Below are 18,300 nucleotides of genomic sequence, written 5' to 3' on the forward strand. Positions count from 1 at the left end.
TCAAAGAGCCATTTCTAAGCCGGGAAAAAGTTTTATTACTGCACCTTCATATAAAATTAGGTTTAGTGAAGCAATTTGTCAAAGTAGAGTTTAATGACTATTATGTTTAAATAAACCTAAGAAAGGATCACTATGAATTAAATATATTACATGATCATTATGAAAAATGTGTACAACAAGCAATAAATTATAAGTTGGACAAAGCAAAAACTGTGAATATAGCATTCATGATCGAAAAAAATAACACAATTTTTTAACTCAGCACCCCAAAAACCTTACCGTGCCATAAAAAATATGAGCCAAACAAAAATTGTGTTACGTAGTGTAATACGATATCTGTATGATTGACTGATCTGGTTATTAGCTATATAATAGAGTTTTTATGAAAGACGAATATCAGGAGCACGCCTTAACGTTGCCACCTTTTTTCATGCAGACTATATCGATATTATTTTGTTAACTGCTGATTGTAAACAACTAGATTTGTGAAATGGCCGTTGAGAAATCAGATGGTACAAGAACACGTGGACATTGGAAAAACAAGCGAGAGTTCTTGCTTGCTTGCACTGGTTATGCTGTTGGGCTTGGCAACATATGGAGGTTTCCATATCTTTGCTTTAAAAGTGGAGGAGGGGCTTTCTTGATTCCATACTTCACCATGCTTATTGTGTGTGGGATTCCATTGCTTTATCTTGAGATGGCTGTTGGGCAGCTCACAGGATTTGGTCCTATTCATGCAATTGGCATGCTCTGTCCCATGATGAAAGGAGTTGGCATTGCAACTGTGGTCATTAGCTTTATTCTATGCACGTATTACAATGTTATCATTTCTTGGGCTCTGTATTATCTTTTCAACACATTCCAGTCTCCATTGCCCTGGTATAGTTGTGAGTCAAGTTGGAGCAGTGATAACTGTAGACATTACATTAATGTCTCTCTAAACAGCACGACTGATATCTCTGCAACTCAAGACTTCTTTGATCGCAAAGTTCTAAGCAAAACAACAGGTGTGCATGAAATGGGTTCAATGCAATGGGAATTATTTGGTTGTTTTATTTTGGCATGGATTTTGTGCTATGTATGTGTTTTTAAAGGTGTCAGATCTGCTGGTAAAGTAGTGTATGTTACTGCGACTTTTCCGTATTTGATTCTGTTTGTCTTACTGGGGACAAGCTTCACACTCCCTGGAGCCAGCAAAGGAATCTACTATTTCTTTAAACCAGACTGGCAAGAGCTCTTGAATGTTAAAGTTTGGGTAAATGCAGCTGCTCAGAATTTTAATTCAATTGGAATTGGGTTTGGTTCAATGATTGCTTTTGCGAGTTATAATCGAAAGGATAACAACTTACTGCGTGACACTCTTGTCATTTCATGTATTAACAGCTTAACAAGTATCATAGCTGGCTTGGTGATTTTTTCAGCAATGGGCCATATGTCATATGTGTTAAACAGACCTGTAGCAAATGTTACCACTGAAGGGCCAGAGCTTGTATTCATTGTTTATCCTCAGTTGTTTGCCAATTTGCCTGTTCCACAGCTTTGGGCATTTCTATTTTTCCTTATGCTGGTCTTCCTCGGTATTGACAGTCAATTTGCTATGGTGGAAGTTGCTATTACCAGCTTGGCCGATTCATTTAAAGGCAAGCTGCTCACAAAGATTTTCAAGCGGAAGGAACTATTATCTTTCACTGTATGCTTTATTGCACTTTTGTTAGGTGTGCCCAATCTCATGCAGGGTGGAATTTATGTCTTCACTTTGCTGGACAATTACACTGCTGTTGTTGCGCTAATGTTTCTTGCTTTTTTCGAAGTGGTGACAATTTGTTGGATATATGGCGCCCGTCAACTTTCAAATGATGTCAAACGAATGACTGGAAGCAAGCCACCCAAATATATGACCATTTGCTGGCTGGTGATTTCTCCTATTTTGATTGGTACGATCCTCATTTTTAGTATCGTTAGGTATGAGCCGGCTCACTATGGAAAGTACAATTATCCTGTGTGGGCTGATGCAGTTGGGTGGTTAATTGCACTTTGTTCGATGGTATGTATTCCAGCCACTGCAGTGTATGCACTATGCTTTGCAAAGGGCAGTTTAGTTGAAAGATTAATGAAATGCATACGACCTCAGTTAGGAAAAATCAATGTCAATTGCTCAGATGAAGAAGCAATTAGCTTTGATTCCGAAACCCCGGAGTCTGGCAGTAGCCCACCACATTATGAATCTGTAGTAGAACTTACTCAGTTGAAATCTGGTGATCCTGCTTCCTAAAACTTTTGATAAAGGTTGGGTCATATTGTACCAATATTTCAGTTGTCTTGAAATTTTACTAAAATGTAGTATCATACTATAGAAATTGAATTTATATATCAATTTATGCGTAGAATTGCAATAGTGAAATATTGCTCCTTTTTTCCATTGTCTTGCTGTCTTTTTCGAAGCTGATGTGTGACACCTTTTAAATCTGTTCGTTGCATTGCAACATTCTGGTGCATTGTGTGACATACCCATTGGTAATAAATTAATTAGGCTCTTGTAATTTCTGTAACAGCAGAATTGAAATAGCTAACACCTTTGTGTTTATTAATGAAAATCTCATTACCACTTATGTCCACTATTCTTCGCCAGCCGCTGCAAACTTTATCTGTGAATTTGAATTCTCGTAGTCCATTCCGGCAACGTATTTCATTTTTAACCTGATGTTTTCTGGTTTTAATAATAATATATTGATTGGTAAATTTCAATTGAATGGTTTTCAGATTATTGCTTTTTCAAATGTACAATTTGTGCTTTCAATTTTGTTTGCCAAGTTGTTTAAATTATGTTTTCAGTCATGAAAATATGTTTAACATATTAGTATCTTGTGATTAGTTATGAATACTTTTGTAAGTTTAACGAAATAAAAATATTTTTGCTAATATTTAGCAGAACTTAGCATATAAACATCTTATAGGTATGATTGTACCATATACACAAGTTTGTGTCACTAACTATGTCGTTACTATACAATTTGAATGAATTTGTGAAAACATATTTTAATGCTTCTACAATGTTTACAAATGTGTGAAAGTATATATTGCATATTTTGTACTTTGTTTCATTTATCTTTAGCAGCAGATGCGTTTAAATCAGTATTTTATGATAACTTGTACTTGCAAAGATATGCATCGATAAAGATATTAATCAATACTCAATTTATAGTAAATCTGTAAACAAAAACACCCCCTTTCCATTTTGTTGGAAATATTTTTTGTAATTATTTAGTAAATCTGTAAAATATCAGAAACCTCAGTCGTAATTTGATTTTGGAAGCATCAATTTATGTGTTATTCTATTGCTACAGCTGCAGGTACCTACTTAAATGCTTCTAGTTAAGCTCTGTTTTGAAATACATACACATATGCTTTTGTATTACTTTCAATAATTGTTGTTTAGTATTTCTAAACAAATTGATAAAAACATATTGCCCTATTTATATAACAACCTTCTTACTTTTTTTGGAATATGATTATTGCTAACACTTAAAAATAGTTGTTTCAAGTAACTAAGTGTTTTGTGAGCCACTTGCAGTTGTACTGCTATTTTTATACTGTTGGATTAAATGGAATTGCAAAAAATTAACTGAGATTTTGGCTCCTTAGACTTCTACTTGATAAATGGAAATATTGCATTTTCGCTTTTTCTTCAGGGTGTTACAGCAATAACAAGTACTGCTAGGTGATGCGTTTAAAAGCATTAAAAATTTGTTTTGCCCTTGGCACAACTGGCTCTGCTTTTGCTCTAACCATCAACCATGTGGATAGAATTGACACTATTTTTAGCAAAACTCAAGCTGCAACAACGAATTCATTTTGTTCAAACCCTACAGCCTTGTGGGATTTTAACTGGGACAAACGTGACCCTGTTTCGTTAATAAATCCATGCGAACTTGTGCGGTTGCAGAAAAACGGAAATGATGCAGAATTAGAAGATCTTATTTCTTCCCACACCCCAACCGCTACCAGGCATTTGATCTTTATTCGACATGGTCAGTACCACACCGAGTTCAAAGAAGATGAGAAAAGAACCTTAACAGCATTGGGTAAAAAACAAGCCATCGCCACTGGTTTGAGACTAAGAGAGATTACTCAAGATAAGTTTACTTACAGTAGAGTAGTAGAGTCAAGCATGACTCGTGCCATTGAAACCTGTGGTCACATTCGTGAAGAACTTGGCATAACAAGCGCGGAGAGAACTGACATGCTCAGGGAAGGATCTCCAATTAGCCCTGTGCCCAACTTTCGAAACTGGCGACCAGAAACTTCGGTCTTCACAGATGGCCCAAGAATTGAGGCTGCATTCAGAAAGTTTGTCCATCGTGCTAGTACATCTCAAAAGCAAGATTCATTTGAGATTGTTGTTTGCCATGCAAATGTCATACGATATTTTGTGTGTAGAGCATTGCAAATGCCTCCAGAAGCATGGCTTAGAATAAGCCTTCGTCACGGCAGCTTAACATGGTTAACTATCCATCCAAGTGGGACAGTCAGCATGAAATGCTTAGGCGAGGCTGGCCACATGTCTCATAGTTTATTATCCACAGAATAGTGTCAATACTGTTTTTGTATCACAAACTAGGTAATTTTTAGTAATATCTCCAGTATTTGCTTTCTTTCAATTCTTACTTAACTAACAGTGCATTTTGGGACCTTTGACACTAGGTTTATTTTCAAAAGTATAATCACTACAGTATCACATTTTGCACTGAATTTAATTTGTTATGATATATATACCACGTTTTGGAAATTGGTGCTAACTTTCCAATACTGTAAGTAATGGATAGAATTTAATGTTTTGCAATAGCAGGTGAATAGGTATTAGACGCGAGAATGAGCAGAAAGCAGACACCAAGCGACTTTTTGAAGCAAATAATTGGCCGACCAGTAGTGGTAAAGCTGAATTCTGGAGTTGATTACAGAGGTAATTCCATTAATAATACAGCAACATAAAATTTAATGGAATCCTGCAGCTTTTATGTTTTCTTTGTAGGTGTTCTTGCTTGCCTGGACGGTTACATGAACATTGCATTAGAACAAACCGAAGAATACGTAAACGGGCAGTTGAAAAATAAATATGGTGATGCGTTTATCAGAGGAAATAACGTTTTTTACATCAGCACGCAGAAACGGAAGGGTTTGATGAACTGAGACCTATTTTTTCACACGCCTGCTAATAACAAAAATTTCCCTTAGCAGTTCCGTCACGCTGGATTTATGTCTGCCGCTTCTACCATTTCTTGGGAACTACAAATAAGATTGTTTATGTTTTACTGTTGCAATGACCTGTTTTTGTTGTGTGTTTTCACCATTAGCACAAAACGCGTGTAGGTCAAACACTTCAATATCTGAAAATTTGAATTGAATTACTTTCAAGCGAAAATGTTTTCTTTATACTTGAAATAGAAGTCGCTTTTGATGGTTAAATGCATTTTTGCTGCAATATGCTTTTGTAATGAACGTAAAATCATGGTAATAATCAGATGTGGGCAGTAGGTACTTTGAAAGTACTGTACCGTCAGTGACGGTATTCGGTACTATTTTGATAAAAGGAGTCCGGTACCGGTACTTTTTGTGTAAAAGGTGCTCCTGCAAATGCAATGTTTGCCGCTATTATGCTCCCGGTAAAGATTACTCCAAGCCAAAACATATGTGACGTTAATCGCTTGCAATTTCACTTGACATTTCTAGGTTAAAAAAGATCTACAGAAGCTATTAAGAATTAATTAGCATGTATTTTTGAAGACATACTTGTTAAAATTTTGAAATTATCACGTGAAAAGTACCGGGACCGACCGAAATTTTTTGAAAAAGTAATTTGGTAGTATAATACCGCGGTACTGCCGACCTATGGTAATAATACTGTTCAGTTAAGGTAGATAGCCGGGTCAAAAAATAAACCGATAACAATAGGCTGGGATTATTTGCATACATTTGGATAAAATGGCATAAAACTAAAGTTAAAATTGCTGTATTAGTAGGTGGTTTGTCCGATCAACTTCCGGTCGTTTTGTCTTGTGATTTTGGTTTAGCTGAAAACTCCCACTTTCAAAAGTGTTTTAATGCGCATAACATGGAAACCTTTTATCATAGCATCATGGAAACCTTTTATCAAGCAGGATCGATATACATTAAATACTAAGAAAGTGATCTCAACAAAGCGTAGTTTATATTTATAAAACTATTAATTTTTTTATTTATGAACTTAACGTATTTTCGAAGACTAATACCGAAACAAATTTAACAGCAATACACAGACTGACGCCCCAATTGTTAGGTCCGTTACCCTGGGCGTAGCTGACAAAGCAAAATTGTGCCACATCCGAGACTCAGGCGATTAATTATTATTAGTGTTTGCAACCTGAAACCCGTTTTTTTTTTTAAGGAAAAGACTATAAAATATTTTATTGTGCAATTTGGCTCAGTTGAAGGCTATTCATACTGTTCATTATTTGCTTACTCCTTCGTCATAATATATTCATCGCAATACGATTGTTGCGAAAGAAAAAACTTCGGCACTTCTGTGCCTGTTCCCCCGCACTCTCACTCTGCACTTACGTCACACACGATTAATGTTCGCTCGCTGTCCATGCTTTCACTCCTTGCGTGTGTGACGTAGGTGCAGAGCGGGTGTAAGATTAGGGCAGGATATTAACACATAGGCACTCGCAGCACCTTGACGAAGAGCGCCGGCGGGTGACGTAGCGCAAAGTGGGAGTGCGGGGAAACAGGCACACAAGCGCCAAAACTTCAAGCAATTTATTTCTATTCCGTCATAGACAGGCAAAGAAAGTTTGAAACTTGATTATAGAACCTCATTCATTACACAAATCAGTGAAAAAGTGTGCTTTATCGAAACAAATTGAATAAACATTTCGTTAATAAAACAAAAGGTCTTTGATAGTACATATCGAGTCCATTATTGAGAGAAAAAAATTGTTTTTATTCGAAACCCGAAAAAAAAACAGGTTTACCCGGTTGTTTGCTGTCACATTCCCGAAACCCGGGTTTTAAAGTTTGGCCCAGAAATGCAATCACTATTAATGATAGAGCGTTATCACTGTGTGATAATAAGGGGACATTATAGTATACAGATCGAATACAGTGTAGAATTCTTATTTTCGGACGTCTGCTTTACGAAACATGACGTCAATGATAGATAACATAAGTCGTGACATAAATGTCGTACCTGCCAGTCTTGCGTGAGTTATGCACAGCTGTTCTATGCATTAAGTCTACTAAGATAATCGCTCTAACATGGACGTCTTTATGCTGTTGCTGTGCCAATGTTTTGTCTAAATGTAATTGTTCAAAGAAACTTCAATATAATCAGCATATACAGTTGTCATTCCTGTGTAATCAATTAATCATTGTTGAATTCAATTCGAAGAAGTTCAGTGTTAAGATAGACAACTTTGTTGTCATCTTCACAAGACAGTAAGCCGTCAAGGTGAACAATTAAATCTGAGGGTGAGAAAAGCAGACAACGACCTCATGAGACTCATACATCATCACCCGCAATAAACATTTCAACAAGTACTTATTGTAGTGGAGTGGGTCAACTTCTCAAGTTCAGGTGCCATATACCCACTTTTCGTTACAACTGAGAGAGCGGCACAAACTTGACGCAAAAAATGGGAAAAAGAACTAGGAATTGACATACCCGAGACAACATGGAAAGAATTATACCGCGCCCATTACAACTCAAAAATTGAAACAAAATTACGTTCATTTCAAGTAAAACTTAACCTTAAAGCTATATTGTTTCCAACCAGGCGCTGTTCGCGTTTGGAGCATTAGACTCTGAGCTAGGCGTTTTCTGTAGAAATAATGTTGAATCTGTACTACACATATTTATTCTATGCTCATTTTGGAGAATTTTCTGGGAAAATGTATGTAACTGGATTGCTGTGCGCTTGAGATGGCCTCATAGCCTTCAGTATAACAATTTACTGTTCGGTATTCCTGAACCGACAATATCTTTTGGACTTGTTAACTGCTTATTGTTAGTAGCGCGTTTTACTATCTACCGGGCCAAGTGTAACAACAAAAAACCATTAATAGAGCTCTTTGAACATGTGGTGAAGGATACTGAAAAATCCAAGAGGTGTTCAGCAAAAAGAAAAAATAAATTAAGATTTCATTGTAGTAAATGGGGGCTTTGTCTGCCATGCTTTTGATTTGCATTTTTTAATTGTGCTTTGCCATTTATCTTATACTACTGTTTATTTATTGTTATTGTTGTATCGCTAATCATCGAAATAAAAAAAATAAAAAAAACTTGACGCAATTATCATCTTAACTCAAGCGGACTCATCTTTCTTAAGAACGTTTTCTAATAAAACGATTTATTTCGAATGAAAACTCGCTATATTTTGTCTTAGACACAGTCAACCCATTACGTTTGCAAAACCTAAATATTTGTGTTTTAGTTGAGCGTTTTTTTTTTTTATCGACAAGGTAACTGGACGCCTAAAGACTAGTTAGGTAATGGTAGGCCTATTAATGACATGCTAGCTACTACTCGGCAACCGGTGTGCCACGTGACAGACAAATATCTCATTGAAAGAACGTGTTTTTTTATTTCCCTCGGCATATTTACTGTATTTGAAAATATAAACAAGATCAACCATTTTTTTGAATAAAACGCAGTACATCCTCACCTAAAACGCACGATAAAGTCCTAACAAAAGTGTGGTCTTTCTGCGGACACTGAAACTCTCAAGGAAGGTTCTCGTGGGTATTGAGATTCTCGATAAGCTTGTTTTCACGAAAACATCGCACGCAAAAGTTGTACTTACTTTCACGTTATTATCTACCTAACCAAATGGGAAAAGATTTAGAAGATGACAAACAACGAAAAATATTTTCACAAACAGCTGCTCTACCCAAATGTTAAATAATTTACCTGACCGTTCAACTCAAACCTTGAACCCACTGACAAGACGAAAACGAAACGAGAACACCATCTTTAAAGTGAGGAGCAAGTGCAAAAACAAGTTTGCCTTAAATTAAAGAGTAGTTGTCAGTAAACATATTGGTGAAAGGATTTTTAATAATATGAAGTGGTTTTAAGCAGTTAGGCCTATTTCCAAAATTGTTTTGCAAATTTGGCCTTCCTATTATGACAAAGACGGCGGTAATTATGACGTCACCATGTACAAACGATATGCCAGATGACTGGGGTTTGTGTTATGTACTGTAGGCTAGCTAATGGAATTCTGCTGTAGACTAGCTAATCGTTTTGGATGGAATAAGTCTCCATATAGTTTAGGCTTATTTAGCGCAAAATGTTCCTGCTATACACGCAATTACGTTTCAAATAAAATTAAAACTCTGACTGTACTGTGTACTCTGTACTCACCTGAGTGTAGCATGGCTAAAAAACCTAAAAACTAAACCTAAAAAAAAACAGTCTAAAATCATAAGGTTTCCGGGTCCTTCATAAATATACATCGTGACAATAAGGTTGTGTTACGTTACAAGGATTGCAGACAGCTGGGCGATACAGCTGTAGTGTAATCGTGGCAGATTAAGTTTGCCATGTTATTAAGCTGACAAAGTTTTCTAAAGATCTGACAACTTTTGCGAATTATTTTGGTCATAGTAGCAAGAACGGTGACGAGTTAAGCCAGGGGTGACGAACCTATTCGATGACGCGGGCCACTTTGTCAGTTACGGCTGAGCAAGCGGGCCGCACAATTTTTTTAACATTTTGCATAATAATTAGCATTCAAGCACAACCGCTTCATTTGGCAGATTTTTAGCTGCTCCCGCGGCCGCAAAAAATACATCGATTGAGTGCGGCAATCTATTGAAGACATACTGCTGCGACTCAATTGTGCTATCAGCTTTTGATATCGCATTGCGCAAAGATTAGAAACAGGTGAAAGAAAGTTCAAGACTGCTGGTCTCACCGGACGCTTCGTTCAAGACTGCTGGTCTCCCGGACGCAAAATTTAACCCTAAATTCCGGACATGTCCGGAATTTTCCGGACGGTATGGCAACCCTTTTCCTATAAGTCCTATATGCCTTGCATGTATGGGCGTTTGTCAAATCGTTTGGTGGGCCGCACAAAATTGTTTGGCGGGCCGCAGGTTCGTCACCTCTGAGTTAAGCGAATTGACGAGTTAGACGAAGACGACTTATCCGAACTTGATACTACAGAAAACAAAGCGATAGGCGGCGATTTAAGCGAACTGGCGACTTAGGTGAGTTCTACTGTAACTGCTTAACCGCTACATACAAAGTTCAAAACCTTTCAAATGTTTACTCTTTGATTTAAGGCCCACTTTTTTTGGAATTGCCCCTCACTTTAGGATAAGAACGGCAAAACCACCTTTTTTGTTCAAAAGTAAAATGCAAACTTCCATCATAAACAAATTATAGATAAAACAATAACGTTCGCCGTTTAAAGTCGGCAGTTATTTCACGATTGTTCCAGCCTCCAAGACCTCCCTAACGTGGTGTATAGCAATAAACATGCACATGTGACATGCATATATGTGTGTGCGTGCGTACGTGTAGATGTGAGTATGTGTGTGTGTGTTTGTGTAACCTAAGTCTTGCTATAAAATTTTAGTCCATAAAATTGCGTCAAATATTTATGCAGATGGCATCATCATTTCTTCAGCGACTTTATATAAGTCGGAAACCGATAAGCCGATTATGAGTACCACTTTCGACAGACGACTGGAAGGGTGTTATTGCTGTATCAGTTTCAGGTGAACTTGCCAGTGAGCAGTATTATTTAAAAAGGTAACGAAATTTTACTGCAGTTTTCAAAACAGGCTAAATTTGTATGAAATTGAACTACTGTTAAAGTTTCACACGTGTTTTTATTTAATCTAAACCCAGGCAATGCTTTGGAGCACACCTCGTCCCAATACACAGTTCTTGTATAGTTACCATATCATCATTCTTTTGTGCTGGGCAAGCGTTTTTGGTCAGAAGGGATCCCCATGCCCAGAAGGATTTTACCTCATCCGGCCTAAGATCTTTGAAGCGGGTACCGTAAGTGGAACCGCAAACTGTTACAAGTTTGTCTTTGAGAAAGTTAAATTTATGGTAAACAACATTTTTGATGATTTTTCTCTGTTCTATATTAATTCATTTCATGTTAGTATAATGTATATAAAATGTTAGTTTAGATGTGATACTTATATAAATTAAGATGCTTGATATGAGTTTTGCTGCATACGAAAAATAACTATAGCAACATATATCTGTATTATATGCAGAAGTTGTAATATAATTCAAACAAACTGCTGTGTTGTGATATAGGAAGCAAAAAATGCATGTGAAAGTTTGGGAGCTGAGCTGGCAACTCCAAAAGATGAAAGCGAAGCTACGGCTCTTACACAATATATTGTGGAAAATTCGTTGCGTCACAGAAAATATTGGATTGGGCTGACAGATCAAGTAACGTTTTACTGTGAATTTTGTTGTGTTGTGAAATAGCTTCGTACGATTGTATTACTGTAATTGCAAAACTATCTGGGGTAATGGACGGCAGCTTTTAAAGTAATAGGCTTTAACGCTTTCGTCTATAAAACTTTTTTCCAGTTTTCCATTTTGAATGAAAGTGTTATTGGAATAATATATTTAATGCACAGGAAAAGGAAGGTTACTTACGTTGGATTGATGATGGGCGTCTACTTGACGAAATCGCCTTTCCTCCTCCTTGGTTTGACCGTGAACCATCCAGCGATCCTTCCATTCCGCCTGGGAGCATTGGTGACCTGCAGGATTGCGTCAAGATGGCGATATGGGTGGGTATAATGCTGAAAAGGCATTTGAAAAAATTAGTCAATAAGTTAGGCCAAGCAAGCTTTGTTTCGTCTGTATAGCCTTCTTAGAACTATTTTGTCAGTTTAATGTTTGGAATTTTTTGGACCTAAGTCAGGATTCACAAAGTAATGGCGGATTTGGGTCTTAAACCGTCTGTCTGTTTCCACGTCTGAATTCATTCTCATTTAATCCTTCCCTGGTCAATTTAATTTTTCGAACTCGGGCTGAATAAAAGTATAATCGGCCAACTTAACGAAAGGTTAAATTGATTGCAGCTGAGCTTAGGGGTTTAAGTTAGGCCAAGGTTTGATGTTTAGCTTTTATTTTACACGAAACCTTAAAAACACAAAAGTAGAAGAGGTAGGCTACCATAATGTTTTAAACTACACAACAGAATGCTTGCACCGTGCGCTATCGAATGAAAGCTTGGACATTAATAGGTCTATATGAGTTTAACGTGTAGCAATCTTTTAAATTTTGTAAAACTTTACCTTGCTTACTTGTTGGTGTTTAAACAAAGTTCATTATTGCTGCGGAGGCTCTTTCCGTGCTCCAGGTGCCGTTTGTAATGTTCGCTGATGAAATTAATTTGTTGAATAATTGATGAAACGATTACCATCTCTCAGAAGGTATGGGCAGACTTTTAACAGCTTCCGCATCGTTTATTTTCATTCGTTCGTAGGGAATAGTTCTCTAATATTTTTTATTCATTTACGTCAGATGAACATCAAATAAAAAAATAAAAAGGTCATTTAATGGTGTGGAATTTCCGCATGAATAAGTAAAAGTAGTTGAGCATAACGAAAATTAGGCAATTACCTTCTCGTAATTTAGCTGTACTAGCGTTAAGGAACATGTTTGTTAATAGGCCTACAACAAAGTGGTTACAACAAAGCTTACATACTTGCTGTAGAAACAAATACTTAGAGTCATACATAAAGTAACTTACTTTTGTAAAAAACAAAAATATTAGTAAAAAGTATTTTTCTTCAAACTTGTTTGCCAAAAAGAACAAGTGATTATACTGGAATACAGTAGCCTACATAGCAAAACTGTGCTCTGCGGCCACGGTTGAAGGGTTTGTGCAGCCCAGTGAAAGGTTTTAAACTTTATGTTGTCATGATTGATGATGATTGCCCAGTAATAACAGCTAAGTTACCCTTTAATTCAATAAGCAGCAAACAGCTATCGATAAGAACCTGTGCAGTGGAAATCGACCGAAACATACCATTTTCACCAACAACAATGTAACGATTTTCTTAGCCTGCTCTGCTTGTGAATACACTATCACCCAAAGAGGCGAACTCAAACTTCAGCAAGTGTTAAAAGCAAACGGATCTTATTTGTTGCTGAACTGCGTGGTCATTGCCTTTAGCAGAGATAGAAAAGTTCGAGTCACTGAATTGACTCGAGTCAGGTTTTTTGAAGGCCTTGACTTGTTTTTAGTGCTTAAAAGAAACCAAAATTGCTTTAACCAACAAGGGTTCATACAAACAAGTCTGTATATAATTAGGTATAGCATGAAAGGATACATCACTTGGCTTATAATCGTATTATGCACTATTTTTACTAAGCTTCACCACAACGATCACAACCATCCAGTAATTCGCAGATAAAAATTTATTTACGTTTTTCTGAAGTTTAGTATAGTTCACTGTAATTTGCAGGTATATGGTTATAATCAAAGAGCGCGTTGGTATGATACAATTTGTGACAGCAGAGAAGCTTACATTTGTGAAGCTCCCGCAAACCATCACGTCGAGGCCCAAGACAATACAACGACACCAATACAACCCACTACAACGAACGCTACAGGTAAGATATTTATTTTATAGTGCATTATTAGCAACAAACATTTTAAGTATTCTTGTATTCGAATTTGCATGTAACTTTGAATTTATTGATCTGCAAGAACTCCATTGAAGTTTTTGACGTGAGTGACGTTCCTTTGTAAGATTGTCCATGCTTTATCTGTCCACAGTTTTAGCCTATCATATAAAAGCTGTTGTGCAGATTTTGCAGTCTGTTTCAGCTACTTGCAAAAGTCTGTATTGCAAGTAAGTAATACTGTTATAAATTGTAGTGTGGCTCAATATAGCAATTTACAGGTAGGGCAGACCTTGACCAAGATTCTTCTCCACCAGATGGTCTGGGCACGTTGATAGAGATGGAAGGTGGTCGACCTCAACCAACTCAGATTGCTATGAAAGTTCGTATTAAGAATAAACCTCCGTGAAAAAGAAGCAATTTCCGTTTTTAGTTGTAGTTGTTTTGCGTAAGTCTGCGCTACGAAGGTGTGTGCATTCTTCAAAGAATAATTGTATGAAATGGGTTTTCAATGCCGTGTTTTTTTGTTTTTTAAAGGGTGTCCATAACTACCCAGAAAATGATACAATAATAGGTAAGAAGTTAAAAGTTTTTTATACAACCCTGAACTATAACCCTACACATTCAGCACAAATCCTTAAACAACAAATGAGTAAAATATTTTTGTACACAGATTCTTCAAGTTCTTTACCCCTGCAAATAGTTGGTTATGCAAATGGTATGGAAGCGAACAACACAAACTTCATCAATTCTTCATCCAAAGGTTTGGAAAATATGCTTCTGTGTTGTAGAGGATGACTAATGTGTGAAGTAATCCAATCCGTTGTTTGTAGGCTATGTCATGTAATAATGACATTACATTACATGCAGATAAGTCCAAGCTGAAAGACTCTGTTCATTTTAAGAACCTTACTTCATTTAAACTAAAAGAAAAAAACAACACAATCCTCTCAGGTAGTATTTGCCATACCGAAAAAATAAGGTGCTACAGTTAATCTTCTATGAATCTTTAACTAAATAACTTTTTAAAAGATTTAGTGAAGTCGTTCACTTTAATAACAATACCATAATTAATTTAGATTTACTTCAATTTGAATAGTTTTGTACACTGTAAAATCAATTTGTAATTTCTAGTTTGAAAAAGATATTTCCACAGTTACGGATGTTTTGTACAGATACTGCTCAGGAAAGAACCTGCCATTTAGAATGCACACCCAATGTCATGAGGGCGGCATGTCCACTAAAATCCTTTCCTTTTATGAAAAACTCAGTTATCGTCCTCAATAACAGCACATGTCGGCCTAGAAGGAATCAGACGCATCTGATAATACATGCTACATTGGACGGATGTGGCACAAGAGCCATAGTTAGTCTAGAGAAAACATAATAAAGATCGGAAAATACATAACTTTAGGAGGTTTTAGCTAAATTTACAATATTGTTGGTAGAATCTTCCTGGCAACCAGGTATCATTTCGAAACGTAATTCAAGTGTTTGGGAAGTTACGCACAGTAATTGAAAATCAAGAAAGGGTAACATCTGTGACAGACTTCATGGTTTTGGATTGCAGATATCCACAAAGGAATCTTATCGCGGTGAGCTTCATACTTTCTAATGGTCATACTGCACCGAATGAAAAAATACAAGTCCTATCTATATTTTAGAATCTATAGTGATTGATATTGCGTTCATATATGGTCGTGGTAGGACTACTTGCGCAAATCTGTTATAGGCTAAAGTATAGCCGCTATAGTAGTAGACGACTTACGCTAGCTAAGTTAATTACAACTCATAGTTAAATTTCATTTACACTTTGTAAATTTACCCTCAGTATTTTTGGCTTAAAATAGTAGCCTATTAAGCTTATGTAAACTATCATTTTCATTTCAAGCACAACTTCTCCCCGTCTGAGGACAATCCTTCTGCGCAGTTTACGGTGATGAACGGTCCTACACTGCCCCATGCCTTCATGCTTTACAAAACAGATGAATATGAATGTCCGTACGGTAAAGAAGATTTTCCTGTTGAAATTGAGACTTCGGGCAGACTTTATTTCGAGGTGAGGTTATATTTTCTGCCAGCTGCTGTAACTTGTTTCCTAAGATCGAGCCCTGTCTATTCGAGCATGTACGCTATCTTTCATTGATCAAAATTACGGCCTCGTCAGACTCGTATCAGATATTATCTAAGTTATTGGTTCTAGTGATCTACTGCCGAGTGCCAACTTCCATTATCTGTTTTGGTATAATTTTTAATCAATAACTAGGTGCGACTGCTAATTGCCAGTGAACAGGTCGAGCTTCACCCGGTCTCCTGCGTTGCGACCCCTGATACAGATCCGTATAATTCAAACAACTATGTTATGATGCAAGATGGGTAAGACTTGTCCCAATCAAGTCACTTACTGTTATGATGAAGTGGAGCCTTTATATACTTTTATCATTGTCCTAGCTGTGTATCTGATGCCACCTTTCAAACGGAAGCCAGCAACTCTCCCAAGATCTCTCGTTTTAGCGTTCAAGCGTTTCGTTTTCTAGGTTTCGCCGAACGGGTATGAGAGAACTCTACTTGTATTACATTGTTCGTTATCTATCGTCTTATCGCGTATAAACTATACAAGATATCCGTGTATATTATCACGATTATCATGTACAGTGAGACCTCGTACTTAATCCGTACCCCGATGAACCGGAATCCCCGCTATCCGACACAAAACTGCCGGGAACGGATTTCTTCCTATGCATTTTACCCCTTTAATCCGGAAACCCCGCTGTCCGACTCCGACACAAAAGTTTTGGAACAAATGTGCTAAATCAATAGCAATAAAATCCGATAAACCGGATTATTAACAGTTAAGCGAAAATGATTCACGATTGTCCTAATACAGTATGTAGTTAGTTGACGAAACCATAGCCGATTATCTACGCATAATAACGTTGCGGCCTTTATTGATTCAAAAGTACAGTACTATACAGCATTGCGCTTTGTAAAAAAATTTAGAAACGAAAAAATAAATTGTTCATCAACAGTAACAAACAACGCTTCCGCGGTCGCAAAAAATACGTACAGTACATCGGTTGAGTGCGGCAATCTATTGAAGACATACTGCTGCAACTCAATCGTGCTATCAGCTTTTGATATATTAGAAAGAACAACAAAGATTAGAAACAGGTCAAAGAAAGTTCAAGACTGCTGGTCCCGCCGGAATGCTTCGCCATGCAAGAGCGGTTTTCAAACCGATTTGCGGCCGCATGTTCGTCACTTCTGGCTTAGAGCATTCGTCTTTAATACGGTGGTTCTGGGGTTCGACACTGGGTCGGATCATACAATAAATATAATTTTATTTTAGTTGCTGTTCAGCCAGAAACTCGGTACTTAGAATTGGAGTAAGGTGCACACTGCGTTTTGAACACGGTACTGCATTTGCAAGATTGATTGTTTTTTTACTTTCCGATAATCCGGACACCCCGCTAAACCGACATTTTTTGACGAAACGAAGTGGTCCGGATTAACGAGGTCTCACTCATATTATAACGAAATCCATATATAAATCACCAATTCTATATTAATAATTAATTCACGCTTCGACAGGTTTATGTGCACTGTGAACTAATGGTGTGCACTTTGGCTAGCATAAGTTCTCCATCCTGTCCATATGCATGTCAGAGCAATCGTGTGAAGCGAGATGAAAACGATGTAGATGAGGAGGTACAAGCTTGGCGAGTGATTTTTAGTAAACGAAATTAATTGCACAATAAGCCTTTATTTTGACTTTTTTGTCGATTAAGGCATTTAAACATCGCCTTGGTTGCTGATTTTTTCTCTACTACAGGATAACCTGAATCCTGCGCAGATGATCTTCGCTAAAATGGGACCCATCATCATCACCTCCCAGACTGATCCGGAGGTAGAGTTTCGTCTAAGAGACGAAGTTTTTTCTCATGGGCATCGAACTACCATAATACCTACGGAAGAAGCGAGAACTTCGACCACAAACGAGAAAAATATTAGAAACCTTAAAGGTGTAAAAATTTTCTTGCTGCAAATATAAGCGCGATACATTTTACCTTGACATGTGAGCAGCCATAAGCTTATAACAAACTATTTTCTCTAAATATTCGAAGCATAACGCGACCGCAAATTTACTTACAGTTCTGATTGACCACCATGTAGGACACCACAGAAATACAGCAAAGCAGGTGGGTGAGAAACAAGAAAGAAAATAGTTAAGTTGAAAGTTAAACACGTTTGGACTACGATTGAAACAAATATATTTATATTTTCTGTAAAATTTTGTAATTTCCTATACTACGAAGCTGTTTGAGGCAGAGGTATACAAGTAACAGAATTCGAATTCTGACACAGGTTGGTAAAGATGTGGCACGCTCGGACGAAGACGGTCAAAGAGGCGGCGCAGGTAGTTTTGAATTCCCGCCTAAGCACGCAATATATCGCATACGTACCCTGCTAACTTTTATTCTCTTAGATTTGCTGCATGGAAGCGGCTTTTTTCTTATGATGATGGCCCAGGTCGGCTGCTTGACCGCACTTTGTTTGCTCATTAACTTTCTAGCATAGATGGCCGTTGTGATGTTCAGTGGTAATGTGAGTTTAAAAGGTGCATTCTAAGTTTCAACAACATCTCA

At 37.1% G+C, this 18,300-nt stretch overlaps 3 protein-coding genes and 1 pseudogene across 5 annotated transcripts; all 4 read left to right on the forward strand.

Annotated features, from left to right (window-relative positions):
• The first annotated feature begins 416 nt into the window (after positions 1–416).
• On the forward strand, positions 417–3,689 carry LOC143470412 (sodium- and chloride-dependent GABA transporter ine-like). Its single transcript, XM_076968526.1, has one exon. The coding sequence runs from the start codon at positions 491–493 to the stop codon at positions 2,270–2,272; it is 1,782 nt and encodes a 593-aa protein (XP_076824641.1). The 5' UTR covers positions 417–490; the 3' UTR covers positions 2,273–3,689.
• A 32-nt stretch (positions 3,690–3,721) lies between these two features.
• On the forward strand, positions 3,722–4,843 carry LOC143470413 (serine/threonine-protein phosphatase PGAM5, mitochondrial pseudogene; annotated as a pseudogene).
• On the forward strand, positions 4,698–5,463 carry LOC143470414 (U6 snRNA-associated Sm-like protein LSm6). Its single transcript, XM_076968527.1, has 2 exons — positions 4,698–4,960; positions 5,030–5,463. Exons 1-2 carry the CDS (start codon positions 4,870–4,872, stop codon positions 5,185–5,187), a joined length of 249 nt encoding a protein of 82 aa, XP_076824642.1. The 5' UTR covers positions 4,698–4,869; the 3' UTR covers positions 5,188–5,463.
• Positions 5,464–9,672: 4,209 nt separating this feature from the next.
• LOC143470608 (uncharacterized) lies at positions 9,673–18,276 on the forward strand. Of its 3 annotated transcripts, XM_076968855.1 has the most exons (20): positions 9,673–10,248; positions 10,650–10,795; positions 10,895–11,104; positions 11,321–11,458; positions 11,653–11,808; positions 13,495–13,642; positions 13,936–14,036; positions 14,192–14,228; positions 14,328–14,417; positions 14,525–14,608; positions 14,830–15,020; positions 15,103–15,249; positions 15,546–15,713; positions 15,921–16,030; positions 16,106–16,205; positions 17,246–17,362; positions 17,487–17,676; positions 17,807–17,853; positions 18,020–18,071; positions 18,141–18,276. In XM_076968855.1, exons 3-20 carry the CDS (start codon positions 10,898–10,900, stop codon positions 18,230–18,232), a joined length of 2,175 nt encoding a protein of 724 aa, XP_076824970.1. In that variant the 5' UTR covers positions 9,673–10,248; positions 10,650–10,795; positions 10,895–10,897; the 3' UTR covers positions 18,233–18,276. The 3 variants fall into 3 exon arrangements, with proteins under 3 accessions (XP_076824970.1, XP_076824968.1, XP_076824969.1); XM_076968853.1 differs by having other exon boundaries at positions 18,020–18,232; XM_076968854.1 differs by lacking the exon at positions 9,673–10,248 and adding an exon at positions 10,476–10,566 and having other exon boundaries at positions 18,020–18,232.
• Positions 18,277–18,300: the final 24 nt, after the last annotated feature.

This window comes from Clavelina lepadiformis, chromosome 9, assembly GCF_947623445.1.
Source record: "Clavelina lepadiformis chromosome 9, kaClaLepa1.1, whole genome shotgun sequence".
NCBI classification, from domain to species: domain Eukaryota; kingdom Metazoa; phylum Chordata; class Ascidiacea; order Aplousobranchia; family Clavelinidae; genus Clavelina; species Clavelina lepadiformis.

Excerpts from the sequence above, each read along its gene's own strand:
- LOC143470412 (XM_076968526.1), top strand. The coding sequence starts at position 491 with ATGGCCGTTGAGAAATCAGATGGTACAAGAACACGTGGACATTGGAAA.
- LOC143470414 (XM_076968527.1), top strand. The coding sequence starts at position 4,870 with ATGAGCAGAAAGCAGACACCAAGCGACTTTTTGAAGCAAATAATTGGC. Across the intron at positions 4,961-5,029 it reads TTCTGGAGTTGATTACAGAG|GTGTTCTTGCTTGCCTGGAC; the intron begins GTAATTCCATTA and ends TTTTCTTTGTAG.
- LOC143470608 (XM_076968853.1), top strand. The coding sequence starts at position 10,898 with ATGCTTTGGAGCACACCTCGTCCCAATACACAGTTCTTGTATAGTTAC. Across the intron at positions 11,459-11,652 it reads GGATTGGGCTGACAGATCAA|GAAAAGGAAGGTTACTTACG; the intron begins GTAACGTTTTAC and ends TTTAATGCACAG. Across the intron at positions 13,643-13,935 it reads CACTACAACGAACGCTACAG|GTAGGGCAGACCTTGACCAA; the intron begins GTAAGATATTTA and ends AGCAATTTACAG.